Source organism: Canis lupus, chromosome 3 (assembly GCF_011100685.1).
Source record: "Canis lupus familiaris isolate Mischka breed German Shepherd chromosome 3, alternate assembly UU_Cfam_GSD_1.0, whole genome shotgun sequence".
NCBI lineage: Eukaryota > Metazoa > Chordata > Mammalia > Carnivora > Canidae > Canis > Canis lupus.
Genome location: NC_049224.1, coordinates 57513413 through 57530449, shown reverse-complemented (window position 1 = coordinate 57530449; position 17037 = coordinate 57513413). Strand labels below are relative to the sequence as shown.

General features: G+C 48.8%; 1 protein-coding gene across 6 annotated transcripts in view; it reads left to right on the top strand.

Annotated features, from left to right (window-relative positions):
- The window catches only part of ARNT2 (aryl hydrocarbon receptor nuclear translocator 2), a 155500-nt gene that overhangs the window by 107892 nt on the left and 30571 nt on the right, over positions 1-17037 (top strand). For all 6 annotated transcript variants that reach the window (XM_038533000.1, XM_038532998.1, XM_038533002.1 and 3 more), the window contains 4 exons: positions 7116-7192; positions 8574-8708; positions 11199-11273; positions 16850-17001. In XM_038533000.1, the coding sequence (XP_038388928.1) occupies positions 7116-7192; positions 8574-8708; positions 11199-11273; positions 16850-17001 (439 nt within the window). The remainder of the gene's footprint in view (positions 1-7115; positions 7193-8573; positions 8709-11198; positions 11274-16849; positions 17002-17037) is intronic.

Sequence of the window (17037 nt, the reverse complement as noted above, 5' to 3'; positions counted from 1 at the left end):
GTTTAGAATTAAACTTCTAGCATCATCAGGTACACTCTCCCTCAGTTTGAGGGCCAAGAGGTAGAGTTCTGATGTCTGGATTTACATACGCCATACTCGGGGTCCAGGAGTTGCTGGAGAATGAGGAACCACCTCAGAAAACTTCCCAAGTGTGTGAAGCCCACCCTTTTAAGTACCAAACATCATGTGCTGGGCTCTTTTATCCTGGTATCTCTATTTTTTTTAATGGCTATGACAAAACCAGCCCATCTTCATTAAAGAAATTTGAAAGGTCTATAACAATCTCTAAAATTATAGTAAAATTCACCCACAAACATTTAAAAAAATTTTTTAAGTTACGAACTAAAAATAAGTCTCCCTTCCTACCCAGGACTCACCTCCAAGAACCAACTGATAACACACCAGTGCCTTTTATTCTAGGTATTTTTCTATATAGAGAAACAGTTGGAGCTCATGTTGTATATTTAATTACATAGGCTGTTTTTTAATGTATCATGGATATCAGAAATATGTTTCCAAGTCAGTACATATAGTGCTACTTCATTCTTTAAAGTGGCTGCACAATATTTCATCAGCCAGTCCTCAAACGGGAGCACTGATGTTGTTTTCAGGTTGGGGCTCCTGCCCAGAATGCCCTTGTATGTGATTCTCTACCCACAAGTGCTGGTGTTTCTGCAGGGTCATCTCAGCATTGGTAGAGCAATGACATAGGTCCCTTCTCGTAGATATCACCAAATTTACCCTGCAAGGCAGGACGGGAGTGTGTCTGTTTTCCCACTTTCCTACCAAGAATGATTCCATTCTTTTGTAATTTTTGCCAGTTGGATAGTATAGGGGGGAAAGGACATATTTCCAATTGGGTTTTCTTCGTTAACAAAGTTGAATGACTTTCCTGAGTATATTTGACTCTTTGTATTTCCCTGCACGTTGCTTGTTCATGCTGTGTGCCCATTTTCCTGTTGGGTGATGTGTTTTCCTCATTTACTTAGAGGACATCTTTATAACATTATGAAGATTAATCCTCTGTTTCCTATATGTTGCAAATATTTTCTTCTAGCCTGACATTTAGCTTCTCATTTTGTTTGCATTGTTTTTGTTGCATAGAATGAATGAGGGATACAGAATGAGCTCTCATCTTTCTCTGCTGATTGAGAGTTCTTGTGACAGAGTTCCAGAGCTGGACAGAAATTAAAAGGACAATTTAAAGATATCTTCAGGGCTTTTCAGCCCAGTGCTATCTCCCCTATGACTTGTTTTATTGGTGGTTTGTTTTGGTGCATTTCTTTTTATGCTCCATAGGATCCACTGCCCTCAAATCCACCTGCTGGTGGCTGGCACTTGTGCCTGTTTTTATCCTGTCCACAACCAATCACAGACTGTTGTTTCCCATCCTTCTGCTCTAGACAACCAAGCACCCCAACTTGCCAGTATCCTGCATTAAAGGAAATAAAATAGGCTGTGAGTTGGGCACTGGCAGCCTTTTTTGAGAGCGGAGTGCATGGGCTGTAGTGAGTGGCCTTTGGGACATCTATGAGGAAAACATAGAAACCTTGTTCTGGTTGCTGAAATGACAATGGGTACTTTCCAGATGGATGAGGTACTTTCATAAGCTTTTGCCTTACATGAGAGACATCCTGATGGCATGGGTGCTCAGAGCCTGGATGTCACATGTAACTGTGCCAGACTCACCGAGGCACCATGCTGCACCTCCTTCCCCGAGTGCCATCCCAGAGCCATCTGTTTCCAGGGCCTCCCAGTCCCACCAAACACACACCCAGTTCTCATGAATCCTTTTCCATAGAGCCTTCACCAGGATTCTGCTGACTTCCTAGCCACTTCGTTCATGTCATGTTGTACCTATTATAGCTTTCTTGTATCTGTTTTCTCTGCATTTTTGTAATATTTAAACTATTTAATATTTAAACAGAGCTCAGAGCATCGTAGGGAGCTAGGGAGTGTTTGGTACCTACATCTCTCTTTGCATCTCCCACTCAGACACCCTGCAGTACCAGGAAGTACCCAGATTTACCAGTATCAGTAAAGTTTTTATGTAATCATTATTATTGAAAGAATTTATGAAACTTTGTCATAAAACACTAAGAAAACAGAAATGGCAAATAGGTTTTATTTTATGGCCCACTCTGACTAGCTGTTTTGGATCTGCTTCTGTAATTAGTGGGAAAGAAGCCCATGCTCAATTAGTGATGCTTGTCATGGATACAGGACAGTGTTCTCTTGGTTCATGTGCTGTGTCCGTGTCATGGCTAACCTACTAGGAAGGGGAGGAGTAGACATACAATATTCATAGAAGGCATTATAGGTTGAATTGTGTCCTCCCCAAATTCATGTGTTGAAGTCCTAAGCCCGAGTATTTCAGAATTTGACCTATTTGGATATAGAGTCCTTGCAGATGTAACTAGTTAAGTTGAAATGAGGTCACACTGAATATGATGGGTTCCTAATCCAGTACAACTGGTGTCCTTATAAAAGGGCAAATCAACTACTGGTATAAAGGAACTCATCCTGAGCAACTTTTGGTGAAGGATGAAAATCAAATGAAACCCTAATTACAAACAAACTATTTTGTATGTAGCAACTGTGACCCCACTCCATCTAGAGACTTAGGGCACATGGCCAGTGTTTGAAAGAAAGCTGTGGCTTGAAAAACTTTCATTATTAAATGCAGAAAAACTAGGAATTTAACTTACAAATTGGGAATTTAATTTATGAAAGTAGAACTTATTTGAACTATAAACCAGAAAAATAGTGACAAAATACTATAAGCAAACTAAGAAAATGGAATTAGTGAAAATAAAAATGAAAAAAATTTAATTTTTTTAAAGATTTTATTTTTTATTTATTCAGAGAGAGAGAGGCAGTCACAGGCAGAGGGAGAAGCAGGCTCCATGCAGGGAGCCTGACGTGGGACTCGATCCCAGGTCTCCAGGATCACACCCTGGGCTGCAGGCGGCGCTAAACCGCTGCGCCACAGGGGCTGCCCCTAAAAATGAAAAAAATTAAATTTGAAAACAAAAGTATTGCCCTAGTGGTGAGTAGTTCTTCATGAAGACTTGTGAGAGAAAACATCAGACAGGTCTAATTCAATTTTTAAAAAAGAAATACCCATTTATGAAGATAACAGCATTGCAGCGTATATGCTAAAAGCATTAACATGAGATATATAGAAGTACTTAAACTACAAAATAATATGGAGGGACACAAATGATCCAGCTACCTAGAGCATCACACATAGTCTTGATGCAAAGGCTTAGCATTATAAAGATTTTGGTTTGTTCCAAACCAGTGTATAGATCTGATACAATTTCAATAATTGTCCCAATGAGATTTCTTTTAAGTGAAAATTAATTCTGAAATTCATATGGGCCAATAAATACAAAAATAGCCAACAAAATCTTGATAAAGTACTAAGAAGTAATTGCCATACCAGACATGGAAATATGTATGTTAAAGCCTGAATAATTAAAATGTGATATATTGAACTTAAAAATCAAACTATTGAACAAAAAGACCTAAAAGAGACCCAAGTCTCTTTAGAAATGTGCTGTGTGGGGCGCCTGGGTGGCTCAGCGGTTGAGCGCCTGCCTTTGGCTCAGGGCATGATCCCGGGATCCCGAGATCGAATCGCACATCGGGCTCCCCACAAGGAGCCTGCTTCTCCCTCTGCCTGTGTCTCTGCCTCTGTCTCTCTCTCTCTCTCTCACTCTCTCTCATGAATAAATAAAATCTTAAAAAAAAAAATAGAAATGTGCTTTGTGATGAAGGAAGCATTTTCAGTTAGTGGGGAAAGGAAAAAATTAGTCAGTACATAGTTTGAGGACAACTGACTAATCCTTTGGAAAACATGAAGTCAAACATATCAAAAATAAATTTCAGATTTATTAAAGATAAATATGAGGCTTTCAAAGTACTCTATGAAAACATGGGTGAATGTTTTCCATAACCGTAGGGTAGAGATCATTTCATAGAATGAGCCCCAGTGGCAAAAACCACAGAGTAAAAACTGACAGGTTTAATTGTACTTTAATAATATTCTATATAAAAACAAATAGACAAAATACAGAAAACACACTTAAAAAGGAACTTGTATGGGATATGTATATTCTTTTTTTTTTTTAAGATTTTGTTTATTTATTAATGAGAGACACAGAGAGGCAGAGACAGGCAGAGGGAGAAGCAGGCTCCAGGCAGGGAGGCCGATGTGGGACTAGAACCCAGGAATCCGAGATCACGCCCTGAGCCAAAGGCAGGCGCTCAACCGCTGAGCCACTCAGGTGTCCCTGGACCTGTATATTCTTAATATGTAAAGACAGTTTCAGAATCTGTGAGGAAAAAAAACCCAAACAGATCTTCGTACAGCAAAAGCCTGTGCAGGCTGTCCACAAAAGACGGAAAATAAATATATATTCTAACAAAATAAAAGCAAAGCAAATATAACCAACAGTAAAGTACCATTTATGTTCTTTGAGCCACCAATTTCACTTCTAGGGATTTTTATCCTCAAGATGTCCTCGTTGCACTAAAAGGCTTTGTCTGGAAGGGTGTGCATGGCTGCTTTACTTGGGTGAGCAGGAAGCTGCGATCCCACACCATGAAGAACCGTAGAGATGGGGTCGGACGAACCACGGTCCGTCCATACAAAGGAAAAATGAAAAACAGATGTTTTAACACATTGAAAGGCTTTCCCAATAAGTTCTAAAGTTTCCAAAGCAGGACAAAACAATGTAAGAAAGGAAAGACATCTTATTATACACATATACACACAATAAAGGGCATAAAGAGAATTAGCATCATTAAGGTTAATTTTAATATTTATCTTTTATTTAGTTCCTAAACTTGCTCCACTAAGACTGGACAAAAGTATACCAAAATGTCACCTTTGATTTTTTTTTCCATGGGGCTTTTGGATGGCTCCTTACTTCCCTCAGTCCCACCTCTTTATTTTTTTCAGAATCCTTTTTTTTTTAGACCGGCTTTGTTGAGATATAATGCACATATCCTAAAATCTTCAGTAAACCCAAACTTCCTTAAAGGACCAGGGTTCTTTACATGCCTGCATTTACTGCAGCTACACCAACTACACCCATTTCAAGCGTGTAGTTATCTGGATTTTGGTACATTCATGTGTTGCATGTGTTTTGCATGTGTTGCATGACAGTTTTCAACTGTCACAATTAAAATTAGGGTATTTTTTTTTTTATCACCGGCAACAAGAAATTACATACGTGGTAACAGGTAGCCCCCTTCCCCCCACACACACACTCTAGGCATCCACTCTCTGTATCCATGGACATGCCTGGTCTGGACATTTCCCATGGACTCATGTACTGTGTGATCTCCTGTGTCTGGCTTCTTTCATTCAGCCCCATGTTGTTGAGATTCATCTGGGCTGTAGTGCACATCAGCACTTCTTGTTTGTGGCTGAGTAATAGTCCATTGTATAGATTTGCCCCATTTTGTGTATCCGCTCATCAGTGAATAGATATTAGGGTTGTTTCCACGTTGGGGGGCTGTTGTGAATAGTGCTACTATGAACGTTCATGCTCATGTTTTTGTGTGGGCAGATTTTTTTATTTCTCTTGGACATCCACCTAGGAGTGGAACGGCTGGGTCATATGGTGGCCCAGTGGTTAACCTCATGACACAACTACCAGACTGTTTTCCAAAGTGCTGGCACCATTTTACATTCCTGCCAGTGGTATACGAGGCTCCAGTTTCTCCATGTCTTTACCAACACTTGTTATTGCATTTTTTTTTTATTAGTCATCTTAATAGGTGTGAAGTGGTATCTCAGTGTGGTTTTGATTTGCATTTCCCAATGATTCATGATGTTGAGTATCTTTCCATGTGCTTATTAGTCATTTGTATGTCTTCTTTGGGGTAACATTCGGATCCTTTGCTCATTTTTACTTGGGAATATTTGTCTTTTTGTTGTTGGGTACTAAGTCAAAGCCATTTTTAAAGATCACATGTTACTTGAGAGTATTGTGCAAGTAACCCTTGGAAAATATAGAGAAAATACACGTATCAGGACGGTAACCTGAAGATGGCTCAGTATCACCTTGCCAGAGATGCTGCATCAGAATAGAGCATGATAATGAGTCTTTCCTCCTGCTGATGCCAGCATTTGCCCCTGCCTCCCTGCACTCCTCTACACCCTCCTCCCGCAGGTTCACCTGCAGTTAGATCCTGGTGGTGGCTTGTCAGGGATCAACCTCGGCCACTCAAGAAGCTTGTACCATGGGCAACCCTATGTCAGGCTCCTGCACAGAGCAGAAGACTCTTCCTTGACCAAAGAACCCTGAGGACTATTTTAACCAAATCCTGCCTACCCAGAGCATTGGTTTTCTTTTCTTTTTCTTTTTCTTTTTAGGATTTTATTTTCAAGTAATTTTCCAACGTGGGCCTGGAACTCACAACTCCAAGATAAAGAATCACATGCGGGCAGCCCGGGTGGCTCAGTGGTTTAGTGCCGCCTTCAGCCCAGGGCCTGATCCTGGAGACCTGGGATTGAGTCCCACGTCGGGCTCCCTGCATGGAGCCTGCTTCTCCCTCTGCCTGTGTCTCTGCCTCTCTCTCTGTGTGTGTCTCTCATAAATAAATAAATAAAATTTAAAAAAAAATAAGAGTCACATGCTCCACCAACTGAGCCAGCCAGGCACCCCAAAGGGCACTGGTTTTCAATGCTCAATAACCTTCACTTGTATCTCTTTTATCACCCTTGTAAATGAAATATTTATGGAACCAGAAACACCCACTTACACTTCTTACTGAGATTTCCTTTCTAGCTAAATGTTTTGGCCACATTTTGCAAGTAAATAAATGAATAATTTGCATTTCATCATTTCATCTCCCTTAACCTCCTCTGCGTCGTGCACAGATGCAGATGACCCCGCCCCCTGAAGTTACCAAAGATGTCAGGCAGCTCAAGAGGAGCTGGGTGGGAGCGGGTGCTGGTTAATGCATTGGCTCCCTTCCCAGACCCTGAGCGGTCCACATGGACCTGTATTTTGGGTTGCATAAAATCTTGGGTACTTGTGCCCCTCTGCCACCTGTCTTGGGTTCGTTGTTGATGACATTGACTTTTCTCTTTTCAGGAATGACCATCCCTGAGGAGGATGCGGATGTGGGGCAAGGCAGTAAGTACTGCCTTGTGGCAATCGGAAGACTCCAGGTGAGGGGAAGGGCATGGCCCTTTGCACATTCTGATGGGGGCTTGCTGTGCCAGAGAGCGCAAGCACACGGGTTTGCCTCTTCTGACCCCTGTGTGCCCAGCGTTCTCGGGGCTTTGGGTCCCTCTCTGGACAGCTTCAGCTGGATCTGGGAGAGCACAGGCTTCAGCTGGATCTGGGAGAGCACAGGGAGGCACACTGAGCAGCAGGGTGCCCCCACTCGGTCCACCCCCCACTCGAGTGCCAGCCACAGCAGCATCGGCTTCTGCTTCCATGGCAGCTGCCAGACTGGCTGAAATGCTTCCCCTGGGTCCTCAGGGTGAAGCACCAACTCTTCCTCCAGCCTCCTCCCTCCTGTCCCCTGATGCTTGATTCCCAAAGCCCTCCTCACTGTTTCCGCAGACCCTGCAAGTGCTTTCCCACCTCTCTGGGCTCCACAGGCTGTTTCTGAGGCCTGGTGTTTCCTGCTCCTCTTTCTTCCTCCTGAAATTTCTCCTTTTACCTCTATCTATTTTGGCCTCCTCCAACATCCAGCTGAAGGGACTCCTCTATCCGCATAGTCAGGATCATTCTCTCTTCCCTACACTCCTGGTGTCGGGCTCACAAGTCTATTGTCCTTCCTTAGAGTCTGTTCTCTTGGTTGAGCGCATGCCCCTCCCCGCAAAGCCCTAAGAAGCCACATGGGGAATGTGTCTTTAATCTTGTGACAGTTGCATGTACTACATAGTGTCTGTAGAGCCCGTGGGCTCAGCATCCAGCGCATGCAGTAGACATTCAGGCAGCTGGACCCCTCATTCCCCCTGGGGCACCGCCAGCCTTCCCCTGCTGTTGACAGGGGATGCAGTAAATGCATCTCAGAGGATGCTAGCCTATCACACTCCTGGTTCCTAGGTTCTACCACCTTCAGACAAATGAGTGAGTAGTTTCATTCACCTGTGATGAACACTGCTTGTTCCTTACAGGTGGGTGAAGAAAGAACAATGGGGTACATTCGCTCCACAAGTGTGTACTTCCCAAATATTCTGACCATCCTTAGTAAGGGGAAGGTGGGTACTGATGTCTCTGAGCACCCAACTACGTGCCAGGCATCGTGCCGGGGTCGGCATGCAGGATCTCTTTGAACCTCACCCGACCCTGAGAGATTACAGGACTCATTATTCCTGTTGACTGAGAGGATATCGAGGCTCAGAAGTGTAAGGGCCCCCAGTGCTAGTTAGTAGAAGGTGTGTCCAGGGCGCTCGGAAAGTTTTAGGCTGGGTGCAAGAATGACTCAGAAGGATCCGGAAAACTGACTCCACGTGGATTCCTCCCGTGTCCGTCTCTCCTACCGTCCCCACCTCTGTCTCTGCCAGAACCACCTCAGTGTGGATGCCCCCCTTCCAGGTGACCAGCTCTCCTGTGTGCATGGACATGAGCGGGATGTCAGTGCCCACAGAGTTCTTATCTCGGCACAACTCAGATGGGATCATCACATTCGTGGACCCGAGATGCATCAGCGTGATCGGCTACCAACCGCAGGTGGGTGGCTCTGAGCTCTTGGCACTTGGCTAGAGGTTTAACTTCACTTAAAATGTGCTGATCTTTCTCATCTGTTCAAGATACAGCTGAATGACGGCATAAAAATCCAGATTCCTGCCTGGAGGGAGGAATGTCCTTCCAAAGCAAGGAAGATGTTACAGGTGGCTGCACTGCTTAAAATTAACTCTTCAGTTTTTGCCCTGACCATCCTGATTGTTCACAAAGCAGCGTGAAGGATGGGGCTAGGAGGACAGGGCTCTCAGATCCATTAACTTAGATGACACCAAACACAGCCTCTCCTTCTTGGGAACTAAGAAACAATATGAACATGAAAGAGTCTGAAAAGTCTTGAGGACAGATGTTCGCGTAATTTTGCTGAATCCCTTGTTTTTCAAATGTATTTAGCACCTGCGTTTATAGGGGGTGTATTTTCAGGTCTTTATTCTAGACCTTTTTTAAAAAAAAAGTCAGCATCATGAGAAACACAAGAAGGCAGGAGAAATTATTCTAGATGAAGATAACCCAAAGAGAAAAATCACAGCATGCAATGTGAGAGCCTTCGGGGGTCCTCGGTCTGAAGATGTGTAGCCAGAAAAGACATTTGGGCGATAATTGAGGGAATGTTAATATTATGGAATATTGGGTAATTTTATCAAATAACTATTTATAATATTTTTTTAGGTGTAATATGGACTCTTAGGTTTTTGTAGGATGTCACATTTTTGAGATACACACTTCAGGGACAAGTGCCATACTGTCGGCTACTTGCAAATTATTCAATAAGAGCTTTTTCAGTGTGTGTGTGGGTATAAAAGATATTCTATTTATATATACTTTGATGTTTTTCATTTATATATATTTATATTTATATACACATGAAAAAAAGCATGCATGTGACAGTCTAGGTAAAGGATATTCAGGTGTTTATCACACGATCCTTTCAACTTTTCTGTAGATTTAAATTTCTTCCAAAATAAAAAAACATTTTAAAAAGGAAAGATAGAGGGACACCTGGGTGGCTCAGCGGTTGAGCATCTGCTTTTGGCTCAGAGTATGATCCTGGGATCCTGGGATCGAGTCCTGTATCAGACTCCCTGCAGGGAGCCTGCTTCTCTCTCTGCCTATGTCTCTGCCTCTCTCTATGTCTCTCATGAATAAAAAAAAATCTTAAAAAAAAAAAAAAAGGAATGAGGAAAAAGATCCCTGTTCTAAGAAACAAAATTTGGGATATGTTGATGTGGGTACTCCAAGCACACATGTTATTTTAGAACTAGAAGCAGTCTGGGGCATCCAGCTGGCTCGTCAGAAGAGCACAGGGCTCTTGATCTCAGGGTGGATATTCGGGACCCGTGTTGGGAGTAGAGATTACTTAATTAAATAAACTTAAAAAAAAAAAAAAGATCTAGAAAGCATTGAAATTGAACCATTCGCATAGTTCTACATCTCTAGATTCATGTGAACTTGAGATTCTTGGAAGAAGTGAGGGGGGAAGTTAACAGTTTCCCAAGTCACCGTAACTGTGATGGCAGAGTATTTCCAGATCTGTTGACCCACCGGCACCTTCCATGAGCGTCTGGATGCTTCTTGGCACACAGACAAGACCTCCTTCCCACTGTCCAGGTCAGCCTCCGCTGAATCATTGCTGATGTGGGTTCTGGTCAATGAACTCGTTTCAGTCCTTTGCCACCCAGAGCACGTCCAACTGGACCACTTTCCTGTCACATGTGTATTGCTGCCTTTGCCGGTTGATCTTATCCTGGTTGGTTCTTGTCTTGGGCTTTTGCTAGGTCCTTTGGAAAAAAACAAAAAAACAAAAACAAACAAACAAACAAACAAAACGGATGAAGGTAGACAGTGCGAAGCTTCTGTCCAGCAGTTATTTGTCGATACCAGCTTTTATCTGGCCATGAGAGAGCTCCTGTCTCCACATTTAAACAGTTCTGGTTTTCATGGGCAGCACATCTGTCCTATCACTTGCTTGATTTTTATGTTTATTAAAATATCTTTACTACAGGGCAGCCCGGGTGGCTCAGAGGTTTAGCGCCGCCTTCAGCCCAGGGCATGATCCTGGAGACCCGGGATTGAGTCCCACGTCAGGCTCCCTGCATGGAGCCTGCTTCCCCTTCTGCCCCTCTCTCTCTCTCTCTCTCTCTCTCTCATGAATAAATAAATAAAATCTTTTTTAAAAAGATATATTTACTACAGTTTGCCTCTGCAAAGGCAAACAAAAATAAAATTGCCCTCCAGGGCCGCTGATGCAGCGCCCTGGTGAAATCAGAAATTGGGATGGAGCACACCAGAGGAACATACGTGGGGCGCAGAGGCCAGCGCTGCGGCCACCCCAGGGGACCCTCTGTGGCCACCTCCCCCTGGTGATGGGGGGAGTGGAGGGGCGTGGGGTGAAGGGGACGTCAGGACACTGCTGCTTGACAGGCACGTCCCTAATGGGAAGTGGCACTGGGGATTCTTAAAGCCTGTCTCTTTATCCAGGATCTTCTAGGAAAGGATATTTTGGAATTCTGCCATTCTGAGGACCAGAGCCACCTGCGAGAGAGCTTCCAGCAGGTAAGGCCAGCAGGCCGCCCAGCGCTGAGGTGGAACCGGGGCCCTGGGCAGGTGGCCGGCAGCGGGAGTCCCCCTCGCCCCGCAGGCTGCAGGTGCTAGTGCCTCACAGTCACGCCTCAGGGAGCCAGGCCTGGGTCCGGACCAAGGCTCCACAGTGCAGGGAAGAGGCAGGAAGAGCCCCTCACGTGTGTTCAGGGGCAGGGGGGCCGTTGGGACAGGTCCTGAAGGAGGAGCCTGCCCCCATGATAGGACGTTCCAGACCGCTGGCCAGCCCGCGGAGATGCGGAGGGACACAGCGTGTCAGGGAGGTACAAGGAGCCCTGCGGGCTGCCGTGACACTTCACGCACGGCGGGGAGGAGGTGGCCCGCGGGACGGGCTGCTGAGGCCACCTGGAGGACATGACGTTCTCCCCCGAGTCATTGGCAGGAGGGCCCCTCTTAGGACCAGAAGGCGAGCAGTGTTTTTGAGAGCAAGCCTCTCTGGGTCCGCAGAGAGCACACGTGAGGACACACGGCACAGTGGCAGCGGGCGGGGGGAGGTTGTGGATCATCCAGGTAGGGGTGACAGGTGGGGCGGGGAAGGGGCAGCCCACGGGGCCGTCGTGGGCCTGCTGACACTCTGGGCAGAGACAGCCAAGGGGAGATGGAGCCGGGGAGGGAGGCCAGCCGGCACCGTGTCATTTAGCGTCCTGGTCACCACGTGCTTGACTCTTCCTGACAGTCGTCGTGGGCGGGGGTGAGGGGGCAGTGGGAGAGGGGGGACATCGTCCTCATCGTGTCCAGGGAGAGAAGGGGAGACTTGGGGAAGCAGGGGCACCTCAGACCACATGGTGGACGCATGGGGACCAGGGGTCTGAGGACCTGTCACCTCCTGGGCCTGCGCAGTGGTGACGGCAGGAAGCAGGTTCCTCCCTGAGGCCTTGGAGGCTCACCTGGGCCCCAGGGAGGAAGGGGCCCAACGCTGTCATGGAAAAAGGGCCTGTGAGATGCATCCCATAGGGGGATGGTAGCCTCCTGTTACCGTGCCCCAGGGGGCCCTTGCCATTGCTTCCCAATGCTCAAGAGTGACCCCTGACACTGGCAGCTCCATTCACACCCTGCGTCGGGGAGGATCTGCTAGGGCCCCCGGCTCCCCCAGAACACCACCTGCTCCTGCTGCTCCAGCCCGGTGCCCTGGGGCTCCGTGCTCCCTGCCTCCTCTCCCATGCTCCGTGGAGTGTCACTCTCAGCGACTATATCCCCAGGGGACAGTACTGACTGTCCCTGGCGCTCTGCCCCTGCTTCTGACACACAGTGCTGCTTCTGCCATGCACCTGCCATGCCTGCCACACCTGCCTTCTGACACACAGTGCTGCTTCTGCTGTCCCACCACCCGCATCCACCTCGTACCCCCATGCCCCCGTTCCACGCACCTAGAACCGAGACACAGTCTGCCCTTCTCCCTCTGCTCCTTCCTCCCACCTCGGCCGGGCCACCCCCACTCTCATTCTCAATATCGTGGCAGTGTCCTTGCAGCACTGCCTGCTTTACTCTTGCCGACCCCACACCACCCAGAAGACCTGCATTAGGCTTTGCTACATCTTTGCTTAAACAAGCCGTTGGCTTCCCCGTGGACTCAGATCCAAGGTCCTTTACCACAGAGCTGTAAGCTCTGTGACCTTTGCCCCACGTGTCTTATGCATGTGGTCACACGGGTCTTCTGGTGCCTTGAACACATCATAGCATGTGGTCACACGGGTCTTCTGGTGCCTTGAACACATCATGGCATGTGGTCACACGGGACTTCTGGTGCCTTGAACACATCATGCTGTTTCCTGCCTCAGGACCCTTGCACGTGTTCCTTCTGGAGTAGACTGCTGTCCCCTGACTCTTCCACGACTGACAGCCTATTGATTAGGTTTTTACTCCTGTCATCTCAGAGATGCAGTCAATGGCCACACCAGCAGAGAAAGCCCCCTACCCTCCTTCTCAGCCTCTTGTTTTTCCTGCACAACTGTTTCAATTTGTAATTATTTTATTTATTTGTCCACTGGTTTTCTTTTTCTTCCCGTCCTCTCTACTGAAACATCAGCTCCCCATGGGCAGGTGCCAGGTCTGTGCTTCCCATCGTCATGCCCACCCACTGCCAAGTGCAGAGCTTGCTCGTGGGTGAGTGGCTCTTCATAACATGGTCCAAACAGACCGTGACCCGTAGCAGGTGACTTTCATTCTGGGAAAATGTGAACGGAGACTGATTAAGCATTGCCAGAGTGTGTCCTTCATGCCACATCTCTGCCAAATACACGGAGATTGTTCTAGACTTTGGACTGGGTCAACCTCCCTTTCCTGAATCTATGGAAATGAAGCTCTAGTAACGATGGGCCTCCCTACGTGGTTAGTGACCAGCCCGACCCCTTGTCACACACCATCTCAGGTGATCCGCAGTCCATATAGTCTGTTGTCAAACCCGCCATTGCCGGTGAACACCAGAACCCAGAGAGGCTCCGAAGCCTGCCCCGAGTCACCCGAGTCACCCAACAGGGTAGTAACAGGGAAGGCTGGAGCTGCCCCTTCCGGAGCATCCTACTGTCACCACACTACGCACAGGCCACTCCGTCTGGCAGCACACTGAGATTTCACCCAGCTGACTCCATCGGAAGCTGAGTGGTTTTGGACAGAAACAGGAGGAATGTAATGGCAGACCCCACGCCCAGGGAGCGGCCACCTCGACGCAGGCAGGAGGTGAAGCCGGAACCCCGCCTGAGGGCCAGAGGCCCCACTGTCCCAGAACTCAGCGGGCCAGGGCTGGGTAGCCCCGGGCACATCCTGGAGCGCTGGCCCCGGCCCCTCACGTGTGTTCTTTGGGCTCCAGCCTCTGCCGGCTGGGCTGGGGGATGAATGTTGATAGAGGGAAGTGGCTTATTTTTGCAGAAACACCAAGGGAGCTGTGTCAGCCTGGAGTCAGCCCTGGAACTCTGGATTTAAACCAAAGCATTCAAGCAGCCCGGACGTGAGACCCTTAGAGTGCCGTCGGGTTCCTGAGGAATTTGGGTTTGCTGGGGAGGCCTGTGCCAGCACGGGGGCCAGGAAACCTGAGTCTGTCCTTGGCTCTGCTCTTGGACCCTCACCGGATTACTGTTTACCCAGCAGCCAGGTGGAAGAGAGGGACCCAGCGAGTCCCAGACCCAGAGCAGGGTCCCACTGCCTCCCCCCACACTCCTGCGAGCTTTCTGCGGTGGAGATGGTGGCTGAAGCCAGGTTCACGAAGCGCAGTGCTAGATGGACGGCCTGGGTGGACTCCTGTGTCGGCCTGGCACCCAAATTCAGCACAACAGAGAGACCCCAATGTGGCCCTGCCCCACCCATGCCTCTGGCCCCCGCCACACTCTGGGTTCCCAGCCCCCAGACATGGTGCACCTGCCTCCTCCCTGGGGTCACAGGGCTTCACTCGCCAACAATGTACCCACCTTCCAGGGAGTTCCCAGCCACATCTCCCTCAGCCCTCTTCGGACCCTTGGCATCCTGGTGGCCCCTGGCCTCTTGATTGTGTGGTTTTAAGCTGAGTTTTGGCCTGCTCTCCCTAGATTCCACCTACTGACACAGCTGTCCTGAGACAGGAGTTCCTCCTTGGCTGACGGGGTTGTGAAAGGACAGTGGGCGCCAGGGTCAGGGGGATCTGGGACCCCATCCAGCCTCTACACGGCTTAGTCAGGAGGCCTTGGTGGCATATCAAACTCTCCTGGGGCTCAGATTCCAGATGCACACGATATTGTTGTGAAGACCACACGAGGTGACCTGTAACACACGCTTAGCTGGGGACTGGGCCCCTGGGAAGGCAAGGGGCTGCTGGCTCCCTTCTGCTGCTCCATCTCCAGCTCTGAGCCGGCTTTGCACACAGGTGGCACCTTGGCAAGTGTCTGCTACATAAGCTGAAGCATCTCCCACCGTCTCAGGCATTCCAGTTAGAAGAGACACACAGGCACTTTGGTGTGCCGCTTCAAAAAGCTGAGGACGTGGGTCTCAGAACATGGGAGTGGCTGCCGCCTTCCCCCATGTTTTATGCAGAGACTGAGGAGTCTCCCAGGGGACCCTCTCTGAATGTGGACCTCAGGGGTACGTGGCCTTGACCTCTGGCCCTGCAGGGAAAGAGCCAGCTTCCTGCACACCAGCCCACAGGCCCCTGAGCGTCCGGGCCTTGCCTCACCCAGTGAGTGTTTCCTCACAGGCAGTGCAATGCAGGGGCACCCGCCCTCCTGGGTGTGGGTCTGGTTTCTCTGTCATTTAGGTTCTCCCATCAGGGTTTCCAGCCAACTCAGGTTTCATTCCATCTGGGTTCCCAGGGGTGGCACAGAAAGAGTGTGGGTGCCCAGGCTGCGTCAGCTCCATGCATGGGGCCCCCAGACCTGTCAGGGATGCTCAGAACCTGTGCTCCGGGTCCTGTTCTGTGCCAAGGTCGACACTGGGGGCAGGGGTAGGGGGACTCAGGTGACCAAGAGGCCCCTCCCTGTCCCGGTCCCCTGGCTGTCCACAGACGTCCAGCCAGAAATAAACTACAAGAGAAGGAGCTAAGGAAGGGGGACTGGACCCTCACTGACCCTGGGGCCAGGTCCCCATTCTTATCTCTAATCACACTCTGGGCTCACAGTCAAGCAAGCTGGGCTGCCCCAGGCTCACAGCCTTCTGTGTCCCGACCAGCCCTGGGATCTGGGGCACACAGGCCTGTGGAGAAGCACGCCCCCTCCATCTCCCTTTGCCTGGGACTGTGTTCACCCCAAGCCAGTGCCCACCCGCCAGCTGTTCACAGCCTCCCTCCTGTGTCTGCTGCAGCCCTGGGAGCTGGCAGCCAAGGGTCCCTGTGTACCTGTGCACGCCCACGGCTCTGTGTCTGCTTGTGCTTGGGTGTGTGCGTCTACAGGAAGCACAAGAGTGGCTGAAACAAACTTGTGGTTGGGAAGGAAGACCTTGGTTCCTTCCCTGCTTTTCCAGCAGAGTTGTCTGATCTTGGGCAGCTTGTTCCATTTCTCTAGGACTCGGTAGTAGAGCTCTGTGAATAGTGATAGTGAAACCCACCTTCACGAAACTCCTGCGAGGATGTACATTTGGAAGTAACTTGGAAACCGTACTTCAGCATAAAAGCAGTAGTGGGCAGTTGCACACAGATCCTGCGTATAGATTTATCCTCTCGTCACACCTCCTCCCAGAGGGTGTGCTTGACCCAATCAACAGTGGTGAACAGGGGTAAGGACTTTTTAGGCTGAGGTGTGAAGAAATAAATCCACTGCTATGGTGTGACTACACTGGAGTGAGATGCCCCCCCCCCCGGGGGGGTGCTGGTATGGAAGCCAGAGTCACCCTGTAGCCAGGGCGAAAAGGGAAGTACCTGGATCATAGAGCGTCATGACCTAATTGGAGAGAGCTGAGAGGTCCTGATACACAGCAAACATTTCTGAGAGGGTGACGGAGGGCAGAGTCCAGCCCAGGGAGGGAGATGCCCCCACAGTGCAGCCTGCGAGCTGCCCCTGCCAGCCCCGTCCTGAACCTGCCCGGTGCCTCTCCACCTCCTCCTGACCCCCTTCCTTCTCCCCATGTTTTGGCAGGTGGTGAAACTGAAGGGCCAGGTGCTGTCCGTCATGTACCGGCTCCGCACCAAGAGCCGGGAGTGGATGCTGATCCGCACCAGCAGCTTCACCTTCCAGAATCCCTATTCTGACGAGATTGAGTACGTCATCTGCACAAACACCAATGTCAAGTACGTGCTGCACACGTTTCCCCCCTCCCCCCGCCA